We start from the raw sequence: 25,107 nt of genomic DNA, 5'->3' as shown, positions 1-25,107 counted from the left end.
TCATGTGAACTACCAACAGATCTGCTTTAAAGTAGCTGGTTGCTATTGTGGTGATGACAAAGGAGTAGCCAGAAAATTAAAATACCCCCCACTTAGAACCACATGGAACAAAATGTCCTAGCAAAGTGAGCGATCCCGACCCTTTCTATTAAGGAGATAGTAGGCATTGTTGTCCAGAGGAAAAATCTTAGAATGATGCATTTTACAGCATGGTTTGAAAGGAATGTGGCCAATAACTGCACATTTAACAACATTTACTATTTTAAAATCTTCTTTTTCCTTCTTTCTCAGATGTTTTATTTCTTTTTTTTCTTTATCTTTCTTTCCTGCTTTCTACTTATTTATCTCCTCTCTTTTCATTTTCCTCTCATTTCGTTTTTCCATTTTTCTTTTGTTCTGCCCATTCTTCTTTCAGGTGTCTTTTGAGCTCTCTGTCCTTCTTTATATTCATGTTTAATGTTTCTTCCTGCTTTCCATCTTTTCCTTCCTTAGCCCCATTCTCACATTGTTGTTTTATCATCTCCTGTACTTCCTTTGCCCCTTCTCTCATCCTTTTTCCTTTTTTAATTCCTTCCATTTGCTAATTCTTTACTTTCTTTTCTTCCACCGACCTTCCATCCAGCTCTCATTTTTTCTTTCCAATATTTTATTCTATTTTCAGCTTTTTTTTTTTTTTATTTATTGGTTTTACAACAGAGATCAACATAGGACATACAATGTCCAACATTGAGGCATATCTGCTCCATACAACTGAACTGCATTACAACACTCCATATCCAACCGGGTATTTTCATTACATATATAGTATGTCACCACTGATACATTCTACTTTATCACTGTTCCAACTGTTCTTCCAGTCCAGCTAGATAATCTATTAGGTAATGCCAATAGTCTTTAGGTCGTGCTCGTAGCGGAAGCCCTTCCTCATACAGTTTGATAGTGTATTTACAATATACCATGTCACTTACCCATTGTTTTATCCGTGGTGCCTTCTTACCACCCCAACATAGTGCTATGTTACGTTTGGCCAGTAGCAGTGCCAGTACACAAAATTTGCGTTTTCTCGCTTTAACTTTTGGCAGTATACTCAGAAGGCACGATCGTATAGTACACTGTATCTCAGTTCCCACCATCACACCCAGCATTTCTGAAACCTCCACCCAAAACTGAGCCACCCCTCTACAATACCATGCCATATGTATAAAATTTGCCTCTTCCATCCCACATCGTTGACATCTTGAGTCCTCTCGCAGGCCGTATTTGTATAGGCGTTGAGGTGTGTGGTATGTATGATGTAAGTATCTAATGTGTATGAGCCGTAAGTTCCTGTTTGGTGGTAGTATTTCAGTAATCGTGCCTGCTGCACTCCATTCTTCGTCAGTTAGTGGTGTTTCCAAACACAAATTCCATTTCTGAATCGCTTTACCCGCTGTATCTCCTATTTCAGCTTGTAATGTACTGTACAACCTAGACACTAGGTGTCTAGAGTCAGGGGAAGTGATGAGCAGTTGCAGTGTCAGTAGAGTGTCAAGTTCTGCTGGGTAGGTGGGATAGTGTGCCCTTAGTGCACCCTGCAGTCTATGGTACATGAATCGAAATAGCAGGGATTGATTTTGTATATATGCTAGGTCTTCTAATTTTTTAACGGTACCCTCATGATATAGATCCCCTAGTGTGTCAAATCCCACTTGATTAAGGAGCTCCATTCCCACTTTCTCTTCCGTAACCGACAGTGCCAGGTGATAGTGCAGTGGCATTTCTGGTGTGTAAAGTGGTTGTTTGTTCACCTTTTTTGCTATTATCTGCCATGCTGCCGTTGTAACATCTACTGTGTTAATATCTTGTTTGTGTAATGGCGGTCTTACGTGCATCAAGACTGCATCTAGTGGTATAGGTACGGCGTCTCCTTCTTCTGCCGCATGGTGCGTGAGGAATGGGATGGTGTGATACCAAAAGTGGGCATATTGTGCTTGCGCGCATAGATAGTACAGTAGAAAGTCTGGGACCTTAAATCCCCCTTTTGCATATGGCAATGTCAGGGTGTGGAGGTCTATCCTGGCTGTCTTTCCTGCCTAGATCAATATTACATTCAGAAAAGGGGGTGGTGATGAACAGAGTGTCTGAATTAAGCAGACCACTCTTATCCAGTCCAAAGATCAGGGCTTGATCCATCACCGTTATTTATCTCACTGCACCATCCCAGTTCAGAACCTGGCTATATGCAAATCAGTCTGTCCCTGGCCCAGTGCATCATGGGAACAGAGCAGACTAAACTACCAAGCCAATTCTTCACCAGAAAGGAGACAAGCTATCGGGGACCGGTTTCTGGCATTTCAGCCGTCTTCGGCCCGGCTTGCTTGAATCCTGATGGTGCAGTGAGAAAGGGACTCATGTCTGAGTATACCCTGCCACACCTATAGTGGCCAAAAACGATTCAGAAAAGGGGGTGGTGATGAACAGAGTGTCTGAATTAAGCAGACCACTCTTACCCAGTCCAAAGATCAGGGCTTGATCCATCACCGTTATTTATCTCACTGCACCATCCCAGTTCAGAACCTGGCTATATGCAAATCAGTCTGTCCCTGGCCCAGTGCATCATGGGAACAGGGCAGACTAAACTACCAAGCCAATTCTTCACCAGAAAGGAGACAAGCTACCGGGGACCGGTTTCTGGCATTTCAGCCGTTTTCGGCCCGGCTTGCTTGAATCCTGATGGTGCAGTGAGAAAGGAACTCATGTCTGAGTATACCCTGCCACACCTATAGTGGCCAAAAACGATTCAGAAAAGGGGGTGGTGATGAACAGAGTGTCTGAATTAAGCAGACCACTCTTACCCAGTCCAAAGATCAGGGCTTGATCCATCACCGTTATTTATCTCACTGCACCATCCCAGTTCAGAACCTGGCTATATGCAAATCAGTCTGTCCCTGGCCCAGTGCATCATGGGAACAGGGCAGACTAAACTACCAAGCCAATTCTTCACCAGAAAGGAGACAAGCTACCGGGGACCGGTTTCTGGCATTTCAGCCGTCTTCGGTCCGGCTTGCTTGAATCCTGATGGTGCAGTGAGAAAGGAACTCATGTCTGAGTATACCCTGCCACACCTATAGTGGCCAAAAACGATTCAGAAAAGGGGGTGGTGATGAACAGAGTGTCTGAATTAACCAGACCACTCTTACCCAGTCCAAAGATCAGGGCTTGATCCATCACCGTTATTTATCTCACTGCACCATCCCAGTTCAGAACCTGGCTATATGCAAATCAGTCTGTCCCTGGCTCAGTGCATCATGGGAACAGGGCAGACTAAACTACCAAGCCAATTCTTCACCAGAAAGGAGACAAGCTACCGGGGACCGGTTTCTGGCATTTCAGCCGTCTTCGGCCCGGCTTGCTTGAATCCTGATGGTGCAGTGAGAAAGGGACTCATGTCTGAGTATACCCTGCCACACCTATAGTGGCCAAAAACGATTCAGAAAAGGGGGTGGTGATGAACAGAGTGTCTGAATTAAGCAGACCACTCTTACCCAGTCCAAAGATCAGGGCTTGATCCATCACCGTTATTTATCTCACTGCACCATCCCAGTTCAGAACCTGGCTATATGCAAATCAGTCTGTCCCTGGCCCAGTGCATCATGGGAACAGGGCAGACTAAACTACCAAGCCAATTCTTCACCAAAAAGGAGACAAGCTACCGGGTTCTGAGCTGGGATGGTGCAGTGAGCTAAAAAACGGTGTTGGATCTAGCCCTGATCTCTTGACTGGGTGAGAGTATTCTGCTTAATTCAGAAACTCTGTCCATCACCACTACCCCTTGTTGTTAAATAGATCAATATTAGGGCTGCCAATTTCATCGCTTAGAACACAGGCTTCGGCGGTTTTATCGGAATATTATTAAATAGATAAAGTAGTTTTGGTAGGAGCACCATTTTAGCTATGGCTATCCTATCTGCCATAGATAATGGCAATTGGATCCACCTATCTATTCTCTGTTCCAGTCCAGCCAACACTCTGCCATAGTTTGTGCGGATCACCTCTGCAGGGTTTCTATGGAACCATATTCCCAGGTATCTCACTGGATCCGTTTGCCAGTCCAATGGGTAGTCTAGTTGGAAGGGAAGTGTGCTATCAGTGAGGGGTATGATCGTGGATTTCGTCCAGTTGATATGAAGCCCAGAGTGGTATCCAAATTTGACAAATTCTCTTAGGAGCGGGTTTAGATTTTCTTTGGGATCTCTTACATACAGCAGTACATTATCCGCGTAAAGCGAGATGTGGAGTGGTCTTTGGGGGAACTGCAATGTCGAGTAATGATGTTCCTGTCTAATTTTGCATGCTAGTGGTTCTATTGCTATGGCGAATAGGAGGGGGGAGAGTGGACAGCCTTGCCGTGTGCCCCTTTCAATATTTATGGGATCTGAGACATATTTGTTAATCCTAATTCGTGCTATAGGTTTTGTATATAGGAGCGCCACCCACTGCAGAAACATTGGTGGGAAACCCATTCTACGCAATATCGTGCTCAGATATACCCAGGCAATAGTGTCAAACGCTTTTGCAGCTTCTAATAGTACCGCTGCCGCTTTCGTCTCTGGGGTCAAATAGTGAGACAGTGCAAACAGGGTTCTCGTGTTATGGGAAGTCGACCTAGTGGGGATAAAGCCTGATTGGTCCGGAAGGATTAGTCTCGTCATTAAAATTTGCAATCTCGTCGCCAGAATCTTAGAAAGTATTTTGGTGTCAACATTTATAAGCGATAGTGGCCTGTAGGCGTCGCATACAGCCGGGTCCTTGTCTGGTTTCAACAGCGCTATGATCATAGCCTCCCGTAGGGAATCCGGCAGTGTTCCTTTCTCATGTGCATCTCCCAGCATAGCCACCACATGGGGGGCCAGCAAGTCCACAAAGGCTTCATAAAATTCCCCCGTGAACCCGTCTGGGCCAGGTGCTTTACCATTCGGCAATGCCTTTATTATCTCTGTCACCTCCTCTACTGTGACAGGTTGGGAGAGGTATTGCCTCTGAGCATCCGACAGCCAAGCCAGCGCCACTGTGTCACAGTATAGCGCTATTTCATCTGCCGGGGCGGTTGTGTCAGCTGTATATAACTTTCCAAATGTGTGCCGGAATGCCTCCAATATGCCCTTTGTGTTATGTTGCAGCTCTCCATATTTATCTCCCACTGCTTCTACTACTGGTGGTGGCTTCTGCACGCAAATTTTTGCTGCCACTGTAGCCCCAGGTCTTCCCGCGTCCCCATATCTTCTCGCCACCTGCCGTTTGTGCACATAATTTAGTTCTGCTTCTGCAACTTTTTGATATTCTGTCAGTTCAAGTCGGATTTTACCCAATATACCTGGATCTTGTGTCTCAGCATATTCTAATTCCAGACTCCTTATGCCAGTTTCTCTGTTCTTCAATTGCTGTCTTAGGTCTTTTAATATACCAGCATTAGTGCTAATGCAGACCCCTCTAATTGTGGCTTTAAAGGCCTCCCACAGGAGTCCTGGGTCATCTGTACTAGTCTCATTCAGTTCAAAATAATCTGTTTTGGCTTTACTGATCGTGCTACTATAGCATGGGTCTTGTAGGGCTTTCACGTTGAATCGCCAACTGAATGGGGGGGCATATAGTTAGGCAGCATAAGTGTAAGTAGTACCGGGTTGTGGTCTGACAGCGTTCTAGGAAGGTGGGTAGCTTCCCCCATCCACTGTAACACCTCCGGCGACCCAATCCAGTAGTTTATCCGTGACCAGCTGCCATAGGCCGCTGTCGTGTGTGTGGCCTCCCGTTTGTGCGTATTTTTTGTTCTCCATAGATCCACTAGGTGTCTATCCATCATTATGTCTTGTAGTGTTTGCAACGCTTTTTTGTGTGTCTCTGTCGATGCCCTCGATCTGTCGATATCGTCTTGTAGGGCCATGTTGAAGTCACCTCCCCAAATCACTGGGATATCTGGCAGTTCAGACAATTTCATCCAGATGGTGCTATAAAATTGAGGGTCGTCTACATTTGGAGCATAAATGTTCAGTAGGTTGAGTCTATGTCCCTTTAGGGTGCCCGTGACAATTACATATCTCCCTTCACTATCTGTGTGCACTTGTTCCATGTTGAAATTCAACCCACGGCGTATCAAGATGAGCACTCCCCTTGAATACGAGGAGTAGGCCGCACCATACGTCGCTTCCGCCCACCTAATGCCAATGTGCGTCTGTGCATGTGGATTAATGTGTGTCTCCTGAAGATAGGCTACGTCAACGTGCAATCGTGTTAAGTATGCCAGTATTAGCCTAATTTTCTTGGGGTTGTTTAACCCACGTACGTTCCAGGTTATCAGTTTTAAACTACTTGCGTGTTTTTCCTGTACCATAACTTATCTCTAATACCAACATGTGCAAAGCATTAACAGTGATCTGGTAGTTAATACGTGACATCTGCAGTGCATACAACGTACATATCAGTGCACGTTTCCCTCGGATTTTGGCAGTGTTTCTCAAATACAGTCCAACAAACCAACTTTCCCCAACTCTTCCCTGCCGCCCCCCACCCACTGCAGCACCCCAATCATACCAAAGACACACCCTAGGTTCAACAACAAACAGAACAGTACCATTGTAGGGGGACACCCTATGGGGGGGGGGTCCGCTCGGGTCACACGACTGCATCCAACATGGTGGATGTGGCCAGAGTACTTTGTATAGAGCTGGTATATCTGTGTCCACAGACAGTTATGTCTCAGTGGGTGTCCATAGTACCATCATACTGCATTACCCACCTATATACCTCCCGTAAGGGTCAGTGCTGAGCAAAAGCAGATAAGTCTGAGAGGCTACCTTTTGCCCGTGCAGGATATCCAGCCAATGATCCCTTCAATCTCTATAGATCCTAGGCATTTTTGGAACAAACTTCACACCTCGTTATTGTGTAGGCTATTTAACCACTTTGCGCTGATTCTCCCCTGCATTCCAGGCCCAGTTCAATGAGACAACATCACACCACAGCGGCAATCATCGCCAGCCTCCGCAGCAAGAAACATTCCAGCAATATCCCACTCAGCCCTCATTGCGCACATTTGATGGGTATGAAATGTTCACCGCACCAGCTGGATGGCTGTATACCAAACATATATCTGACAGTCATATTCCCTACACCACATACAACATAAGTTTTAGGTCTGTAGTCTGTGTATACTATGTCGTGGGCGTAGTTGTTACCAATATATCTCAAATCGCGTTTCCTCACTTGGCTCAATCAGAGTCATGATTTTGTTCCTGACGCCTTTGCTCCCGTCGACGCTGTCCCAGCCGTTTAAGGTAGTCGTTCGCTTCCTTGGGAGTTTGGCATATCACTGATTCACCATCTTTGGTTATTTTCAATCTGGTTGGGTATAGCAGAGCGTATGTAATCTCCATCTCTCTTAGCTTCTGTTTCGCCGATGCGAATTTCTTCTGCGCCATCTGCACAGTGATGGTGAAGTCCTGGTAGAATTGTAGCTTGTTACCCTGATGCTCAATCTCTCTTTTTTCCCGTGCCATTTTCAGTATTACATCCCTATCTCTATAGTTGAGTAGACACGCCACTATCGGGCGTGGAGGGGCTCCTGGCTTCGGCGCCAGCGTTCTGTGCGCACGCTCGACAATAAAAACTGTTCATAGTTGTTCAGACCCGAAGATCGTGCACAGCAAGTCCTCCACATATGACTCCATCTTCCCAGTGTTGGTCGATTCAGGGACACCCGCTATGCGTACATTATTGCGGCGGGATCTCGCCTCCAATTCCTCTGACTTGTTTTTGATGACCTCCAACACTCTGTCCATCTCGGCGCATTTCTGTGTCGTCGCATGTGATTCATCTTCTACAGCAGACAACCTTGTCTCAGCTTCCTCCAGCCGTTCTCTGTGTTTGTCGAGTTTCCCACCATATTATCGACTCTCTGCGTGATGGAATCTAGTTTGCTATGTACATCCTGCAGGCTTTTGTGGATGGCTCTCAGTGTGTTTTCCATGGTATTTTGCGTCTCTGCGGCTGTGTCCATTTCAGCGTCCGCTGGCGCTGTGGTCCCTTTTGTAGCTTTTTTATTGTCAAATGGCAGCTTGGATTGAACTTTTTCCGGTTTTCCCATAGTGCTTGCCAACTATTTCACAGCCGCCACTAATTTTGGTACTTTTGGACGTGTGTGGGGGCCTCTTCCAACTGCTACGCACTTCTCAAACCCTGCTCCTGCACCGTTAACTCAGATGTTCCCAGGAGCAGTAACAGCATGCAATCAGATCGCTCCACTTACCTACAGAACGGTAGGCACTGCAGTTCGTTACTATTCAGCCAGGTTCAACAATTGCATTTTAGGGAGGATCACACTATTAGTAGATGAGCTAGAATGCCCCACAGAATCGCAGCTCCAGGCCCCGCTGTACAGCCCGGTATGGTCTTGTGCAGAGCGCAATTCCCCCTGTGGGATCCGCAGTTCATCTGCGAGCTCTCACCGTTGTTATTTGTGCCACTGCTCCATTTTCGCGCCTTTACGAAGCGCTGCCGGTCACAAAGATGCCCTGTGTCCACAGCTAGGACATCTCACAGCCGGGGTATGTTTTGTTTGCGCCTCACTGTTCCTCACAGTACCTCTCCGCCGGGCCCCTTCACTGCCATGCACCGCTACTGGACACTTGTCGCGTCTCCTCCTCGGCGCTTCACCAGACTACGGGCGCCGCGATCTTGTGCCTCCAGGACTCACAACGGCACGGCGCAGACGGAACCCAAGGGGCGCGCTCCTCCAGTGGTCTACAGGTAAGGGGTCTTTTGCTTTATGTATATCACGCGCGTGTGCGGAGGAAAGTTAAAGCCTCGGCAGTGCTGGGGTCCTGTCAAGACCGCAAGGGCAAAGCAGACTCCGATTATATGCGCCTCCCTTGTACCACCCGGACCTTGCCAGTCAACGGTGTTCTTCTACACCTCGAGTCGTCTCGCAATCACAAGCTAGATAGCCCACCAGAGCCCCTCATGTCGCACAGTGCTACCCGATACTGACTTGTGGTGTTCTGCCTTGTGCCTCTTTCCGGGCGGAGAGTGTGGCCGGTCTCTTCTCCCATTAAGTACACGGGCCGCCATTTTGGCTGAAGTCGGTCACCAGCCGCTCCGGTTTCAAGAGCAGATTTCGGGATCACCAGCATGCGGCTCAGCAACCTTTGTGCTTCAATTTGTTCCCCACTCCTTCCGACTTCGTTCCGTTTTTGATAGCGGTGACACCAGCTTTCCGCTATTTGTTCCCGTTAGTTGTCTCTGGTCGGCAGAGCTGTCTCAAGAGGCAGCCATTTCGCTGGGCGCCCTCTAGCGCCCCCCTCTATTTTCAGCTTTACTTTCTTTTTTCTCATTTTTAATTTTTAGTTTCTTCCCGCCACACCTTTTTCCAAGTTTCTTCCCCTCCAGTTCTTGTTACCTTTCTCTCCTTCTCTCTTTCTTTCCATTCTTCATTCGTGCCTATGTTCCATCTTACTTTATCTTCTTTCTGGTCTTGTTTGCTTTTTTTTTCCCTTCCTTCTAACTTTCTTCTAGCACCATGATAAGCTTTTTGTACTCTTCCAACCTTCCCCAACCCACAGTTGCACCACTGTAATTTATAGGCCTTTCATCTGCCTTGCAATGACCTGCAAGTCAGAGATGAAAGTTAAGAAGGGCCGTAGAACAATTTATTTTGTCCCGGGCGCTTACGCTCGCAGAGCTCCCTTGGGTGGTGAAGGTCATTTGGCAAAACGAGGGATTCTGCATCTTCGCATTTCTGTTAAAAGGTCTCAGAGATAAAATGACAACGTTTCGCTAATTCATACATGTGCATCCCAAATATAGACTTAAATATCGAATTACACCAGGAGCGAATACTGACAATTTGGAGTAGTGCACCTTGTTAGGAGTATGAAAGGAAGTCTTTCATTTAGAAGTTATTACATTAATGAGTTCCTAACGACATCTTTACATGTGGGTTTCATGGAGGAATTCTTCCAGCTTTTAGTTTAGCATTTTATCACATAGACTATTGAAGTATTTTTATTGTTTCATGTCTTCGCTTTTAATTGTGTCAGGCTAATTTTGACATTGTAAGTCACCTGGGATCAATTTGGTGAATTTTGGTGAATTGTGATCAATTTGATGTATTGTGATCAATTTGGTGAATTGTGCTAAGGACGCTAAGCTGTTGCTTTAGCCAGCACACAGTGCTTGACGCATCTCCCTGAGCTTAAAGCCACTGACACTTAAATAGTCAAAGCCCCATTCACAGAGAAAAGGATATTTCAGTATTAATTTGCACCAGGAGCAAGTAGTGACTGAGTGCAAAACTGTCAGTTTCTGATACTACATACAGACTTCTGTCTGTACTGTGCACAGCATGCGCACAGGGTCAGACTGGCCTATAGGGCAACCCGACAGTGCCTGATCGGCTGGTCTGAGATCAGTGTGTGGGCCGGTTTTTTTAGCAGTTGTGAGACGATTTTATAGCCGGTTGGGAAGGTTTTTACTGTTTATTTCAGTGATATCACCACTTTTTTTTAGCTAAGTGCTTCGCTAATAGGTTGCCCGAGCCTATTTTGGCAGTCCGAGCCTTTTTTGTCCCAGTACGACCCTGGTGGTGCAGTGACACAAGACGTTTATAGAAACTTTAGTGCATCAGCCAAAATGTGCATTATGCTCTCAGGCACGGATAGAAGTCCTGAACAGGGATTTGTCATAGCCAAAAGTAAAGGAAGGAGTTGTGAGGATGGTATTGTACTCCCAAAGATCTGCTCCGTTTTTCATCTACTTGAATGGATGTTAATAAATCAGGTTAGCAGTCTGTATCCAGCAGTTTCTAGCAGGGGTGTATCGTGTAGCTAATTTCTGGAGGTATTTTCCACAGAAGCTTTGTGTAGGTAGGGCGCAGTGAAATATGAATTTGGCTGGTAGCTAGTGGAGTGCTTTCAGATCACTTTACACAGGTTAAAGCCCATTCTGGAATGCTTATTTCGTAGTCTATGTTGACTGGCATTGAGCCTATCCGGGAGACCAGTGTAGATGATATTACAGTAGTCTGGGCATTAGTGAGTGCGCCCTGCTGGTCATTTATGGCATAATGAGAGGACTATGTGGAGTTGGGGAATGGCCACTCAGGCACTTACATTGACTTGTGAAGTGAACAGTTCTGAGTCAAAGAGTGGCCCCAGGTTCCTGGATTTGGGCGTAGTTGGAGGGTCCCAAGACCTGGGACTATTGGAAGCGTTGTGATAGATTCCTTTCACATGAACAAACATTGTTTCTACAGTTCATGAAAATCAGCTGATGTAGAGTCTTCAATAGTGTTCCCAAGTAAGCAGAAAATGTTAAGGATTTATACATTATTTGAGAGACTTTTACAGGTAAGGCAGAGCTGCAGTCCGCTCTCTACATGCTACCATAATTGTTAAAAATTGTTAAAACTGGCACATGACTCTGGGGACCTGTTTAATTAATTTACAGGCTGTATACTGGTTTGATTTATTTCCGTGGTAAAGATAATCTTGGCAATTATTTAAGGAACACGTATAAGTGTAGAGATAGATTATATGAATAATGTGCCCCCCAGAGAGTATGTAAACATAAACATTTCAAGCCCCTTGTTTTTCTGTGACCTTTCGTAGAACCTCAAGCGTAGGGCTCCTTTCATCATAACTTCTCACTTTCATTCAGTATCTTGCAATAGCCTCCTCGCAGTAAGCGGGACTTTATCCGATGTATACCCGACCCTCCGCAGACCCTGGTGAAATGAGGATCTTACCTCCTTCAGTTGTTTCATTTTTCTCTCTTTCTGCAAACCACAAATGTGCTTTTGGAGTCGAAGGTTGTGCTCCTGAAGCTGGCCGATCTTCTCTATGAGTTGACATATGTGTTCCAGGTATCCTAGTCCAGAGCCAAGTGCCTTAGAAGATCCTTGATTGACCTGCAAGGACAGTCCCATTTTACTACAACACAAAAACATGCTTAGCAGAAAAATACTCTAACACAGTAGTAAACCATGTGTCTCTTGATTTTAGTAAGTCTATATTCTACTGAAACAGTAATACTATCTATTCGAAAATGCTCATTCTAGAAAACAACTAAAAATGAAATACTTGCAATGTGGTACATTTACATAGACTTATACATTTCAGATTGTAAGGTACATTCCAAAGACAAAAAAATCAGTAAACCGGCCGTAACACATGCTCCTATAGAGAAATGGGAGATTATGTTAATCCCTGAACCCCGTGGTGCAGGGATCTCTGCCCCCAACCGGTGGCCATAAACAGAAGGAGACCCAGTTTGGGTTCCCCAAACACGCTTTCCGACAGGCTTTCCATGCCGAAAAGCTGCGCCATGGAAAGCCTGTCCGAAACCGTGCTTCATAATCTGAACAGCGTAAAACACCGTCCATATGGATTACGGGCCAGCTTCCAGCTGGCCAACGGCCTCCTTCAGCCCGTCGGAATCCAGCCAGAATGACCGTCTGGTTTCAATTGCGACCGGCTGTTTGTAATCAGCTAGTCAGAATTGAAACCGATGATCCTGGTTGGAAAGCCTCTGACCTAAGTTTGGAGTCTTTCCGACCGAGATCGTAATAGGCTCCTGAGTGCTTAGTGAGTCTGAAGGAAGATTGGCGACATTGCAGTCTCAGTGGCGGAAGGATGATAACTATCCAAAATAAAGGTCTTCTGTTACAATGAATCGGTCGACCAGCATTTGGGAGATTCAAGAATGAGAACGGAACATAAACTGCAATGAAGTGGGATAAGAGCTGTAGCGGTCAACATAGATTTTGTAGAGGGTCAGTTATACAAAATCAGATACAACTCACAGGGAACAGCTCGCTGATGATCCAAAGTGATTCAGCCCCTAGAAGGAGATCATCAATGCTGCAGATCGGCGGACCTTCGCCAACTTCACCAGAGTATTCCTGAAATTAGAGGGTGGCCACTGGGTCACTGAGGGCACAGCAGAGATCGCGATTGGTGGGCTCTTACATGGAGTGGAGAGCTCCTATCTTTAGGAGCCAGTCGATCCGGGGCCTGGACAATCCTGGGAGCGGGACAAGGTAAATGTGTTGCAAGTATTTTTGGTGATTGGGTAAGAGTCAGACAATAGAGGTGGTGACAGGCGTGGATCCGAGGTACAGAGAGAAAAGGTCGCACCCTCTCATCCACCTACCAAGATGGCAGGATCCTTTCACAAAGCTGGTCAGCCGACGTCTCGGTCATGTAGAGGGGGTGCAGACAACACCAGCGATCCTGCCGCAGCCCCCGGGCTGTCAGATGCTGAAATGGCCAAAGCACATGAGACACGCTTAGCCCTGTTTTGAACAACCTTAGGATCTCACCCCAAACACTGCTCTAATATGGGGCTTTGAACGCATAGGAATGTGCTGCTCATGCTAAAGATAAGGAGACATATCATAAAAGAACTAAGAAAACTGTTTTCAGCTATAGGGATGCTAGATGGGATACAGAGCAACAGAGGTAACTGAGGATGCTCGGATGTGTCCTGTATTGACTGATGAGGGGTCCATGAAGAAAAAGAATCATGAAAAATGCTAGATGCTAAGGATAGGGAGAGGTCCAGTACCGATAGCCACTCTAGTGATGATTTACTAGATGATTTATTGACCTCATCCACCACACCCTAGTGCTGCCAAACTGAAAATAATGATGGTGACACAGGAAGCAGTTCTGCTGCCACTGCCCCTGTTGATCTCAATGTAACTCCGACTGGAGGGTTATGTCCGACCTTGCCAAGTTTGCCAGCGTCTGCACTGACAGCTATTGTCATGACTGTTCCTGTTACTAATACTCCAGTTGTACCTGTCTTTCTACCAATGCTTCCTGTCCCGACAACTCAAATGCTGACAGCTCCTGCTGTAACTGCCCTAATAAGGGTTGCCCTGTTAGCCATAGTTTCAGGAGCCATCGGTCGAACACCCGCCGCTAGGCTTACCCCTTCACCCCAGAATTCGCAAGTGGCTATTTGGAACCATCAGCAGTGGCCTCGACTTTTGGGACCAGGTGGGGCTCTGGTGTTTACAACTCAGATTATACAGAGTGGAATAGGTACCTTAGAATTTGAGGATTTGGGTCAATTGTTTGGGGGGATCGCCCAGATAGCAGAGATATGGTAGAGGTCGAGGATGACCACATGACTCAGTCAGGTGAAAGACCACTAGATGTTATCTGACTTAGGGTAGAGTTTAATGAGCTCATGTCGGGAAGCCTTGACAGTAGTGACATAGGCAACCATCAGTAGAAAGAGCTTACATATTTAAACACGGATATTACTTGTCATGCATCCCAGGTACATAATAGATTGAAAGATGTGGATCTTGAGTATGATAAAAACCTATACAGACCCAAAACCATGCAGACGAGTTGTCAGGCTCAATTTATTGATGAAACGATTATAGACATAAGGGCTTCAGGGGTTAAGTTACAAGTGAGGGAATTGGTTTGCAGCATAAAAAAGTGGAGCGATCTGGACAAATGGAGGAGTAGGTGGGTTAGAAAAAAGGAGGAAGAAAGGGGAAGCCATTATAGTGAGGAATGAGACGCCACCACCAGCTCCCCCGGAAGGTGCCACAACCAAGAATGTCCACTTAAGAGTGGTTCATGGAGGGGGATATGTACATGTGCCTTGGAGTCGAGGTGACCTAGCCTTTTTTATGGACCCATTTCTATAGTTAAGGGAGAATCCTGATCAGTGGTATACTCATGTTGATTAGTTTGAGAAGATTTTAATGATGATGTCAGAGGAGTTTGATATATTGTGGTTCTCAGTGATTTATGGGCAAAGTGTCAGGTGGTCCAATGCAGAGCCGCCAAGAGTACTTGGGAGGAATGCAACCTCTCCTGAGGTCATGACAAAGAATGAGCAAGTGGTTACTTTTTTTAAAGGGAAAGTTCAGCAAAAGGTCATTGGCTCGTTGAAAATTATTCAAACTGCACAAGAGGCTAAAGAGTCAGTGCATGCTTGCTATGAACATTTGTTGCAAGTGGTTAGACAACAAAGTGGCATTGCTAATCCAGAAAGAAGTGATATGAGTAAATGTATTTCACAGTTTGTCATCTGGTTGAATCCAAAGATCAGCTTGCATATTCAGCAGAACGCGATTTGTTGGCAAAGTAATCATTTACGCGAAATACTACAATATGCCAAGTACTGTAGTGATGAGCAGGAGATGAAACAGAAATGGCTTAAGCAAAAATTCATGTTGGCCCAGACTAAACTGTCACAGAAGGGATTCCAGAGACTTCTATGGAGAGCTACCGCATATAGGAACCCCATATCCGGAGGCTGCACGTCATCAAAAAAGAACCTTCAGCTCCTGTAACTGCATTGAATTAACATAAATCATGGACTTTTAAAAGACGACATGAAATTCCCCAGCACTGCAACCTATATAGAGACAGCTTATCCTTATCTGTCACGAATAATTCTTATTATGAATACATAGGTTGACGTACAGCACAATATTTATAGAAAAGGACACAACTAAACCATCCTTGAATTAATCATCAACAGATGATCTCTAACTTAGGCAATGTCTACGATAAGCAAGGTCTAGGCATACATTCTATGAGTGCTGCCGCTAATATAGCATCGTAGAGAACGTCTGGTTACTATAACTACCTTTAATAGGAAAAATAAAAATAAAATAATTTTTTAGACCGTATCCAAGATGGCCTCAGTGGCACAGAACAAATTTGCCTGACTTTGGAGTCACTGATATCCACCAATCTTGGGGAGAGTACGACATACGCATCTTAGAGCCAAAACTCTTCATTAATTAATCTGACAATCGGCCTAAAATTTGGAAGCCGTTTTAGATATATGGTCCTACATGCATTTATTGCTATATGCGATAAAGCTGCTATCACTGGAGAAGACCACATAAGGAGTATTTCAGATAACCCCATTGTCCTCGCGTCTGATTGATTTTGACCGAATATATATCTAGTCCTTATGAAGGTGGTTTTAACACGATATCCACTGAAACGTGCGTAGACCATTTTATACACAAGGGAATCCTATCAGACATAAAATGAGAAAATAACTGGATGGGAAAAGAATATAGAAAGGAATCAAATCTTCTAGTGTCTCGGACAAAAAGAAATAGGATCCCATATATGTTTCAATTTTTTTGTCTTTTTCTGTGATATTGTTCATGCTGTGTGAATGGTAGTGTGACTGTAGAATCGTGAGAGGTGTGAATGTAGTCTTGATTGGTGTTTTTGGGGGGTTATAATCAATTGTTTAAATTGTGTTTTATGACAATTTTTACACTAAAATTGGCTTCTAGCCAGCAGCTAAATTAAGTGGGTTAGTTTAGAGGTTTTTTCACAGTTTCATGGTACTGAGTTCCACAAGGTTATACAGAAATTCCTCAATCTTCAAGCAGATCTTTAAAAAGAATTTGGACTCTTTGAGGCTGCCATGCAACTCAGTCCTTGTTCAATACATTGATGACATATTGGTAGCGTCGATGTCACAATGAACTTGCTGGCAAGTCACCATTGCCTTATTGAATCTTTTGGCTGAGAAAGGACATAAAGTGTTTCCGAGTAAATTAGAGTACTGACAGAAAGAAGTCCTCTATCTGGGACATCATGAATAGAGATATGAGCGAGTAAGGTGTCACAAGAAAGAATCTTTGCCATATTGAAAATTAGCCCTCCTGCCACTCAGAGAGCAGTCGGGATGTTTCTGGAAATGGTGGGCTACTGTTTCATTGAATCCCCATCTTTTCCCGAATGGTTGAAACTCCAGATCAGTTTGCCCTCTTCACTCCAGTGAATACAACTGAGGTCGTGAAAATTCTGGCTACCTTAAAATCGGGTTCCCCTGCGGACCCCTGCCCAGCCAGAGTCCTTGCGGGCCTGGCTAACACAGTCGGCCAAGAGGTGACACATATTGTGAACCTCTCTTTTTCCAGCGCCACAGTGCCAGCTTGCTGGAAACAGGCAAAACTGCTACCACTCCTTAAGAAAAATGGCCTAGATCCAAAAACTCCCGCTAACTTCCGGCCCATTTCTTTACTGCCAGCTCTAACAAAGATATGCGAAAAAGTTGCATTTTCACAGCTGGACCGATTCGTAGAAAACTCTCAAGCTCTCCACCCTGCGCAATCAGGCTTTAGAGCTGCTTTCAGTACAGAGACGGCCCTAGTTGAGGTCTCTGAGGCTATCCGTGAGTGCTTAGACGGAGGTGGCAGAGCGGCGCTGATTTTATTGGACCTCTCTGCCGCCTTCGATACGGTCCCTCACTCCCTCCTACTTACCAGACTAGCAGACATAGGCATAACTGGCCCTGCTCTCGGATGGTTAAGATCTTTCTTAGATGACAGGTCCCAGCAAGTGTGGATGCCGCCTTTCTCTTCCTCTCCCAAAAAACTCTCAACTGGCGTACCACAGGGCTCCACCTTAAGCCCCCTGCTTTTTAATGTCTATATGACCCCCCTTATCTATCTTGCGGAACAGCTAGGGGCCAAAATTATGGCCTACGCCGATGATACCCAACTCTTGTTCACATGGCCCAAAAACAACCTGGACACGACGAGAGTCCAATTCTGTTTATCATCGGTCTTCCGCTGGCTGGCCTTGGCTCAACTTAAGTGTAATGAGAGCAAATCTGAAATTCTGCTGTACGGCTCCTTCCCAGATAATTTCTATGATTCTCTCTGGCCCACCGATTTTCCCAGCCCCAAATCCACAGGTGGACCTGCAAAAAACCTAGGAATCTGGTTTAGCAATAATCTCAGATTTGAAGATCACCTGAAAAAACTCACTGGAATCTGCTTCTCCACTCTCAAAACTCTACGCAGATTCCTTCCTTTGCTTCCGCGATCAGCTAAGGAGACGGTCATTCGCGCTCTGATATTATCCAGATTGGATTATGCGAATGCTCTCTACTGCGGACTCCCAGCCTATCTGATCCACCGCCTCCAAGTCATCCAAAATGCTGCGGTCCGGCTGCTGTTTAACATCCCCAGAAGATCTAGCGTCCGCCAACCACTCCGAGACCTTCACTGGCTTCCAGTGGCTCAAAGGATCTTATTCAAGATCCTTGTGTTAGCATACCGAGCACTCCACCTAACAGGCCCAACCTATTTGAGAAAAAGATTCTCTCTTTATGCCCCCAACCGCCCTCTCAGATCAAGCAATCTTCATCAAATGACTGTACCAAAGTTCAAATATAGCAGGCTTGGTGGACAATCCATTTCTGTTAGAGCAGCGAGAGCTTGGAATGCCCTGCCTCTGCAACTGAGAACAGCCCCTTCCATCATGGCATTCAGGAAAGGCCTAAAAACCTACCTCTTTAACACCAATGCCTAATGGCTGTCCCTCTTTTGCATCTACTGTGATCTGTCCCCTTCTTTTCTCTCCGCGCCAGGATACTATACTATTTAGTAGCAGAGCGCGTTACAAAAGCCTCTATAATAATAATAATAATAGAGGTTGACACACAAGGATGTGTCTGATTCAATACCGCGGGACAACAACAGCATGAATGCCTTCCTGGAGTTGAGAGAAAATCTCTGTCGCTCCACAGCTCTGGTAATGCCCGACTACATCAAATAATTTCTTTGTTCTGCAGTGAGGAGGGCTGTGCTGTCTCAGTGCTTACCCAAACACATGGAGATTCCCAGTGATGTAGATGGGCAGATCTCAGAACCCAAACTGAGAACCCCGTTCTCACAGTTAATTTTAATATAGTCACTCCAGTAGGTAGTCACGTTTTTTGTGAGCATAAAAAAAGTCTTCACTAGATGACTGCTGTGTTATGTGATGAGATGTCCCGACACTGTATGTTGCAGCGCGCAACTGATAGCCATCTCTAAAAGTATAGAAAACATTAAATATTTTAAAAGCGTCTGACAATAGCAAACTGAAAAGCAGCTTTTAACATAACTTTACAGAAGGGCAGAAGTGGAGGGAAATATTTATTTAAAAAATGACATCTGCATTGGAAGGATAAACAAGATAGTCAATCATAAAGCACGGTGGGAGCTATGGTCTAGGTGTGTAACAGAAAGCGGCTCGCAACAAGTCAAAGTACATAATTACTGGCAGCATGTAGGGGAACAGAACTGAAAATTAATCAGCAAAACAAAACGCTCAACAAAAGGACAGTGAAAAGCATATACTACATTTAAGCATGCCATACAGTTTCCTTTTGTGAGGAGAAGAGACGTGTAACAGTCACGCCGACTATGCCGACCAACCCAATATGGCCGCCGCCGTCGACGAAGGAATCGGAAGTGAGGTGGGTGTTCCAGCCACCGAAAGTAGACCAACGAGCGGGACCAGTGAAAAGGACGACTGGCGTCTGGAAGTGGGTGCAGGCGTTTGGCAGCAGGATGGAGAAGAGGACGTAGCATGAACCAGCGGACAGGAGAACCGAGGAGTCATCACCCTGAGCGAGGAGGCGGACGCCGAGAGGACCTTCGTGGAAGGAGCAGGGCGGGAGCCGCGCACCAGCAAGCAGAAACCAGGAACAGAAAACCGCTCAAGGAGCACTGCCCCCGGGTCCTCTGTACTCCCCGACGGCTAGGAGGCTGGGTCTCTCTACACCACAGCCCAGGAGGGTAATGGGAGCAGGCAAGTAATGGGTGCATGCTCGGTGCTTGTCCAGGGGCTGTGGGCGCGCATTACTGGGCAATGTTTTTCCCCACACTAGGCACAACACTTTAGGGACTGGTGACAGTGCACGCTCCCCTCCCTTATGTCAAGTGTTAAAAAGGGAACAATAGCCTGAGCCTTTCTTTTGTTTGTTTGTTTCTTTTGGGGTCCAAGTTCGCCTGACCTAGAAGGAAGTCCAAAGGAGAACAACAAGGACTTTATCCTGAAGGACCTGCACCTATTAATTCGACCTATGCATTTCTTCAAAGGCAGTATGCTGTACCGATAAGAAAGCACTCTGATGAATAACTCAACCTAAAATAAATCTAACATATCCACCAGTAAAAGCCTTAGACTGATTCAAAATTAGAGGGGAAGAGGTGAGGTAGATAGACTAATGAGGGTGTCCTGACCACAAGACGTCTGCTCAGAGTACGTTATAACACCAGGTTCAGTGGCAGTAGGGATGGAAGCTCCCTCCCACCCCACACACCTCTTAAAACATGCACAGTGTGATCGCCAGCAGCGGAAGGCGTGCAAGGGCAGGAAGGGGATCGGTAGCGCTGCTGCTACTTTTTTTAAGGTGCAATAAGAGAAATATTAATGAAACCAGGTGCTGTGCTGAAATGAAGCGCAGCACCCGTGCACATTAAAGGTATTGTTTGGCTGCTACGTGAAGCAGGCCCCATGTTTATTCTCACATGTGCACATTAAAGGTATTACAGGCTGTTAAGTGAAGCGTGCACCTTGTTAGTAAGTAAGTAATCGGTGCCTGCACACATTAAAGGTATTATGTGGCTGATAAGTGAAGTGGGCGCCATGTTAATAAATAAGGAGTCCCAATAAAATACATAAAAACCTAGAGTGTAAGGAAACTGTAGTTGGCCGGTGGTCCTCGCCTAAAAACGGAAGTGATGTATGGGGAGCACCAACCAATAAGGAGCCAGGAAATAGAAGCAACACAGGAGTGAACCAATGGCTAATGGCAGGCGGGATTACACTCAGTGTGAGTGATTACAGCAGGTCTTGAAGACAGCACATGTGTGCTGATGCTCGACCTAAAAATGAATGGAACATTAGTGAAGCATGCCTATGCCAGCAATGTTGTGTCTGTGTGTATGTTAAATCAATCAGCATCATTGTGGGCAGATGTTCACTAGAGAACAAAGAAAACAATCCCCTTCCCACCCTTCTCCCATGCTGACAGCCAATCCCCCCAGGAATAGCAGTCCCACCTAAATCCCCACAACCATAGAAAAAACATTAGCTAAATTATGCCTGCTAATTGGAAGAATATAATCATACATCATGAAAGCGCAAAAGCACTTGGTTCCTGTGACAAAAAGGTAAGAAGAGCAAGGAAATAGGAGAAAAATAAGAGTAGAACAGCAGATATAAGAAAATGGGTTGTCCACCAGTTACTTGTGAAACGCAAACAGTGTAACCAACAAGAATATTGTGAAGATGTCCCAGTAAGGTGAAAGGTGGGTAGTAAGAGAAAAGGAGATAGATGATCAGAGGTCAAAATCAGGGGTAACCTGTGGGGCAATCAAACAGAGAGCTTCCCGGAGTACCCTACGTCATTTTCTCCAGATGCCCAAAATGGCGGTGGTATTATGACAGCTGTATTACTGTTGGCTATCAAACAGTTTGGGATTTGTCGACATCTTATTGTCGGTGTCTCATATAGAAAGTGTGATTTTGAGTGAATGTTCGCTTTGTTTATCATTCAGAGTCCGCAGGGTATGCAGCTCGAGTCACCATTTCCTCTAGAATGTCAATGTATGCCAAGGTGCAGTGCACTAGTCTTGTTCCAACCAATAGTGGAAAGGAGGGTCTGAACTGGGGTGACCCACCATCTCTCGGCAAATCTTGTGTTCTGTGTCGTCTCATAAAGTCTCCCACCTGAAAGTCTTTTCCCATATGTGAGATGCAGAGTCTCGCTGGCTACAGCATGGTGTATGGGATATTAGCTTGTCATAATTTCTGTTTTATAGAGATGAATTTGTGAGGGACCTCTTGTACAGGAATGCTGAAATCGGGGTATTTTGACGAATAGGACACGTTACAATGCAAACTTTTACAACGCATGGCTTTACAACGCAGTTTTTACTTCGCAACATCCAATATAATGCATGATTTTACAAGGTCTGCCTTGACAACGCATTTTTAGAAACTACATTTACAATGCATTCCATTACAACGCATACCATTACAATGCATAATACTTTTAGGGCAACAGTAGTGTAAGTGTTGAATAGTGTAGGGGTAAAAATTACTATTCCCACTCCGGTGAGTGCAATAGTAGGGTGAGAGTTGGATAGTGTAGGGGAAAAAAATAGTACTCCCACTCCAATGAGTGCAACAGTAGGGTAAATGTTGGATAATGTAGGGGTAAAATTACTATTCCCCCTCCAGTGAGTGCAACAGTAGGGTAAGTGTTGGATAGTGTAGGGGTACAAATTACTATTTCCCATTACTTACCTTATAATGCATTGTAATGGCATGCGTTGTAGTGGTATGCGTTGTAATGGCATGCATTGTAGTGACATGCGTTGTAATGGCTGTGTTGTATTGGCATGCGATGTAAAGGATGCTGCGTTGTAATGACTGCTTTGTAAAGGTAGTGCGTTGTAATGACTGCGTTGTAATGGTGGTTTCCCATATTGACAATGTGTTTCCTTCAAATTGCAGTCTGCGTTTGTCTCATGTGAGACATAGAGCTGTGTTCCTATCACGGTAATTCAATATTCTAGGTATAACCGGACGAGGAACAGTTCTGGTCATCAGCGCTCTGTGGGCCCTTTTGGCAAACAGCAATTTATAAAAGACCTCTGTGCCGAATATGGTGGTGAGGAAGTGCTCCACGAATTCCTCCATTCAGCCAGTGTTGGTAGATTCAGGAACGCCCGTGATTCGTAGATTATTTCTTCGAGACCTAGCTTCTAAATCTTAATATTTAGCTGATATCACATTACCAGACAAAGTTAGCAGAAAACATTAACTGCTATACATGAGATGAGGCTGCCTAGACGACATTGGGAGTCCTGTTTGAGTATGCAATAGTGGGCACATTTCAAAATATAACTGAGACATATGAACCAGGGCCTGGATAGTTCTTTATGCATACTGCGATGGCAGCCTCACTCATTTGGGTACAAGACCAATCAGAACCAGACAAATCAGACAATGTACATCTCTTGTTCCCTTATAGGAATAGAATAGAGGCAGCATCAGCACTGTGCACCACACTGCTAGCCCAAAAAAAGGACAGACATTCGGACCGTACGGCTAGATGGACTCAAAATGTTGGGCAAGAAGTAACACCCATGAAGTGGGCATCTGATTAAAAGAAAATAATCCAGAGGGTGTCTAGAAACTCAGGGCAGATATTCACCCAATTCCATTATATACACCAAGCATATATCACTCCAAAACGTATAGGGTTCATGCTCGAGAGAGCCTGCACAAATTGACCAAGATGTAAACACCTAGAGGTGGATTTCTATCATATGGTATGGCAATGTACCATCATAGCCCAGTTCTGGACAAGGGCCTAAGAGGTAGTAGCGGACATGACTGCATACGTGGTGGCTGCCAACCCGTTCACGTGCTTGTTGGGCCTTATTAGAATAAGGGACCAAGAGATAAGTATGGGACTAATCTTATAGATTTAGTGTTGATTCTGGTTAAGAGGCGTGTAGACATGGCATGGAAATCATCTGCCTCCTGGACTTGACCATGAGGGTCAAGGACTTACTTTTGTGGGCCAGTGTGGAAGCTGCAACGCTTCCTAATCTAAGCAGATTGAGCAGTAGAACCCCGCTGTCTATGATGATGGAAACATATATGCTGCAAAACCACCCTGAGTGGAGCCCAATTGCACAGTGACTGCTGATGTGTACAGTGATAGCAAAGGCAGAATGCGATAGTATTACAACTAGTATACAGAGTGATAATTATGGGATGTTTTATGTATGACCACCCAATGTGATGCCGTTCTCCAATCACATATGAGGAAGGGGCCTAAATCAAGATATGCTAGACAGACATACTTATGTGATGTGAAAAGAGAAAATGTAAACTCAGGAATATGGTTACAAGTGAGGATTACACTTGTGCAAGGATTATTGAATGCACCTTGTTCTTACATTGTGGAAGTTATTGCAGAATATGTAAATGCCGACATTTATCACCACTCCCTTTACTCTGTAACGAATGCTTATTAGTAAACATAGTGGTAATATCCCCGAATAGGGGACTACATGTGTAACGCCTGGTTGTCAGTGACCCACTACACTGATGTTCACATTCTCAAAAAAGTTTTAAAAGTACAAATTCTGATGACGGAGTTGCACGCTACACCATGTGTTCTCAAATGTTTTGAAACGTCCACATTCTAAATCACTATCGCCAACAACAAACTTGTAAGCTCTTGTCAGGTTGATTCAAGAGGGTCAAGCTCGTTTATAATGTCCTCTCGCTTGAAAATGGGGGAGACTTTCCGAAAATTAGCGTCCATTGCTGCTGCAGTAAACTGCATTCTCTTTACCTGAGTCAATTTGATTTCATGAAATGTATCCAAAAACTTGTAAAGTAAACATTATCTGTGATTTAATTAAGTGAAATAAATAGCCAATCGTCGATCTGGCTTTTTTGCATCACTGTCCCCATTTTGTGACTATGAAAGTGACAAAGCCAGCGAAGTAGCAGGTTGAGAGGAAACATGCATCTCAAGGAGTATAATCCAGTCCCCTGCCTGGAGAGCTATGGGACTGTGTCAAGTATGTGATCTTTTTCACCGATGTAACCGCACGAAGCAACATATGAGTAATGTAATAACAGCCAAGACACATGATATGTATTGTAGAAAAACGCATGTATTCTATTTTTGTTGCATGAACGAACGAAATAAATGTGCCACTTATGATTAAATAAAAAAAATAAAAAAGTATGTGATTTTTTTTCTTCATTTTTGTTGATGGTCCTGAAATATAGTCCTCTGGAGCCTTTTTGGGAACCAATAGGAATCTTCTGTAGAAACCCATAGGCAGGCATTCAGCAAAAAGCATAGCCTCTTTGTATTAGCATTTGTCGTACCTCGTGGGAACTTTTCTTGAACGTTTCCATAGCAGTGACTTCAACGCATATAGGTGAAATAAAGACAGAGTGATTCCATCATCACCGTTGAAGCTAACCCCAATGCAGAGGCCTGTGTGGCAGGCTGGCGAAACCGTGAATGTGTTCTCTTGCCAAGGCTTTCTAACCCGAAGTACGCTGAGTAGGAAAAATAACAGCTGCTTCTTGAGCAGCACCAGTTAGTTCCTGCAGCATTTTGTAGGCGATGCTGCAGCGAGTGCCTGAGACAATCGCCACCCTTACAGAGCCCGATGGCTCCTTTTCGAGTCATCTTCCCTAGCGAGCCTTTAGCTTCCCAGCTCCAGACTAAGAAGAAATCCCAGCTGCA

The 25,107-nt window shown here is 45.0% G+C and overlaps 1 protein-coding gene across 1 annotated transcript in view; it reads right to left on the bottom strand.

Annotated features, from left to right (window-relative positions):
* The window catches only part of LOC147711671 (uncharacterized), an 860,812-nt gene that overhangs the window by 374,476 nt on the left and 461,229 nt on the right, over positions 1-25,107 (bottom strand). The window contains exon 3 of the mRNA XM_086922385.1: positions 11,777-11,938. Within this exon, the coding sequence (XP_086778511.1) occupies positions 11,777-11,938 (162 nt within the window). The remainder of the gene's footprint in view (positions 1-11,776; positions 11,939-25,107) is intronic.

This window comes from Lissotriton vulgaris, chromosome 5 (assembly GCF_964263255.1).
Source record: "Lissotriton vulgaris chromosome 5, aLisVul1.2, whole genome shotgun sequence".
Taxonomy (NCBI): Eukaryota; Metazoa; Chordata; class Amphibia; order Caudata; family Salamandridae; genus Lissotriton; species Lissotriton vulgaris.
The sequence above is the reverse complement of the archived record's forward strand: the minus strand, read 5'-3'. Positions and strand labels throughout refer to the sequence as shown.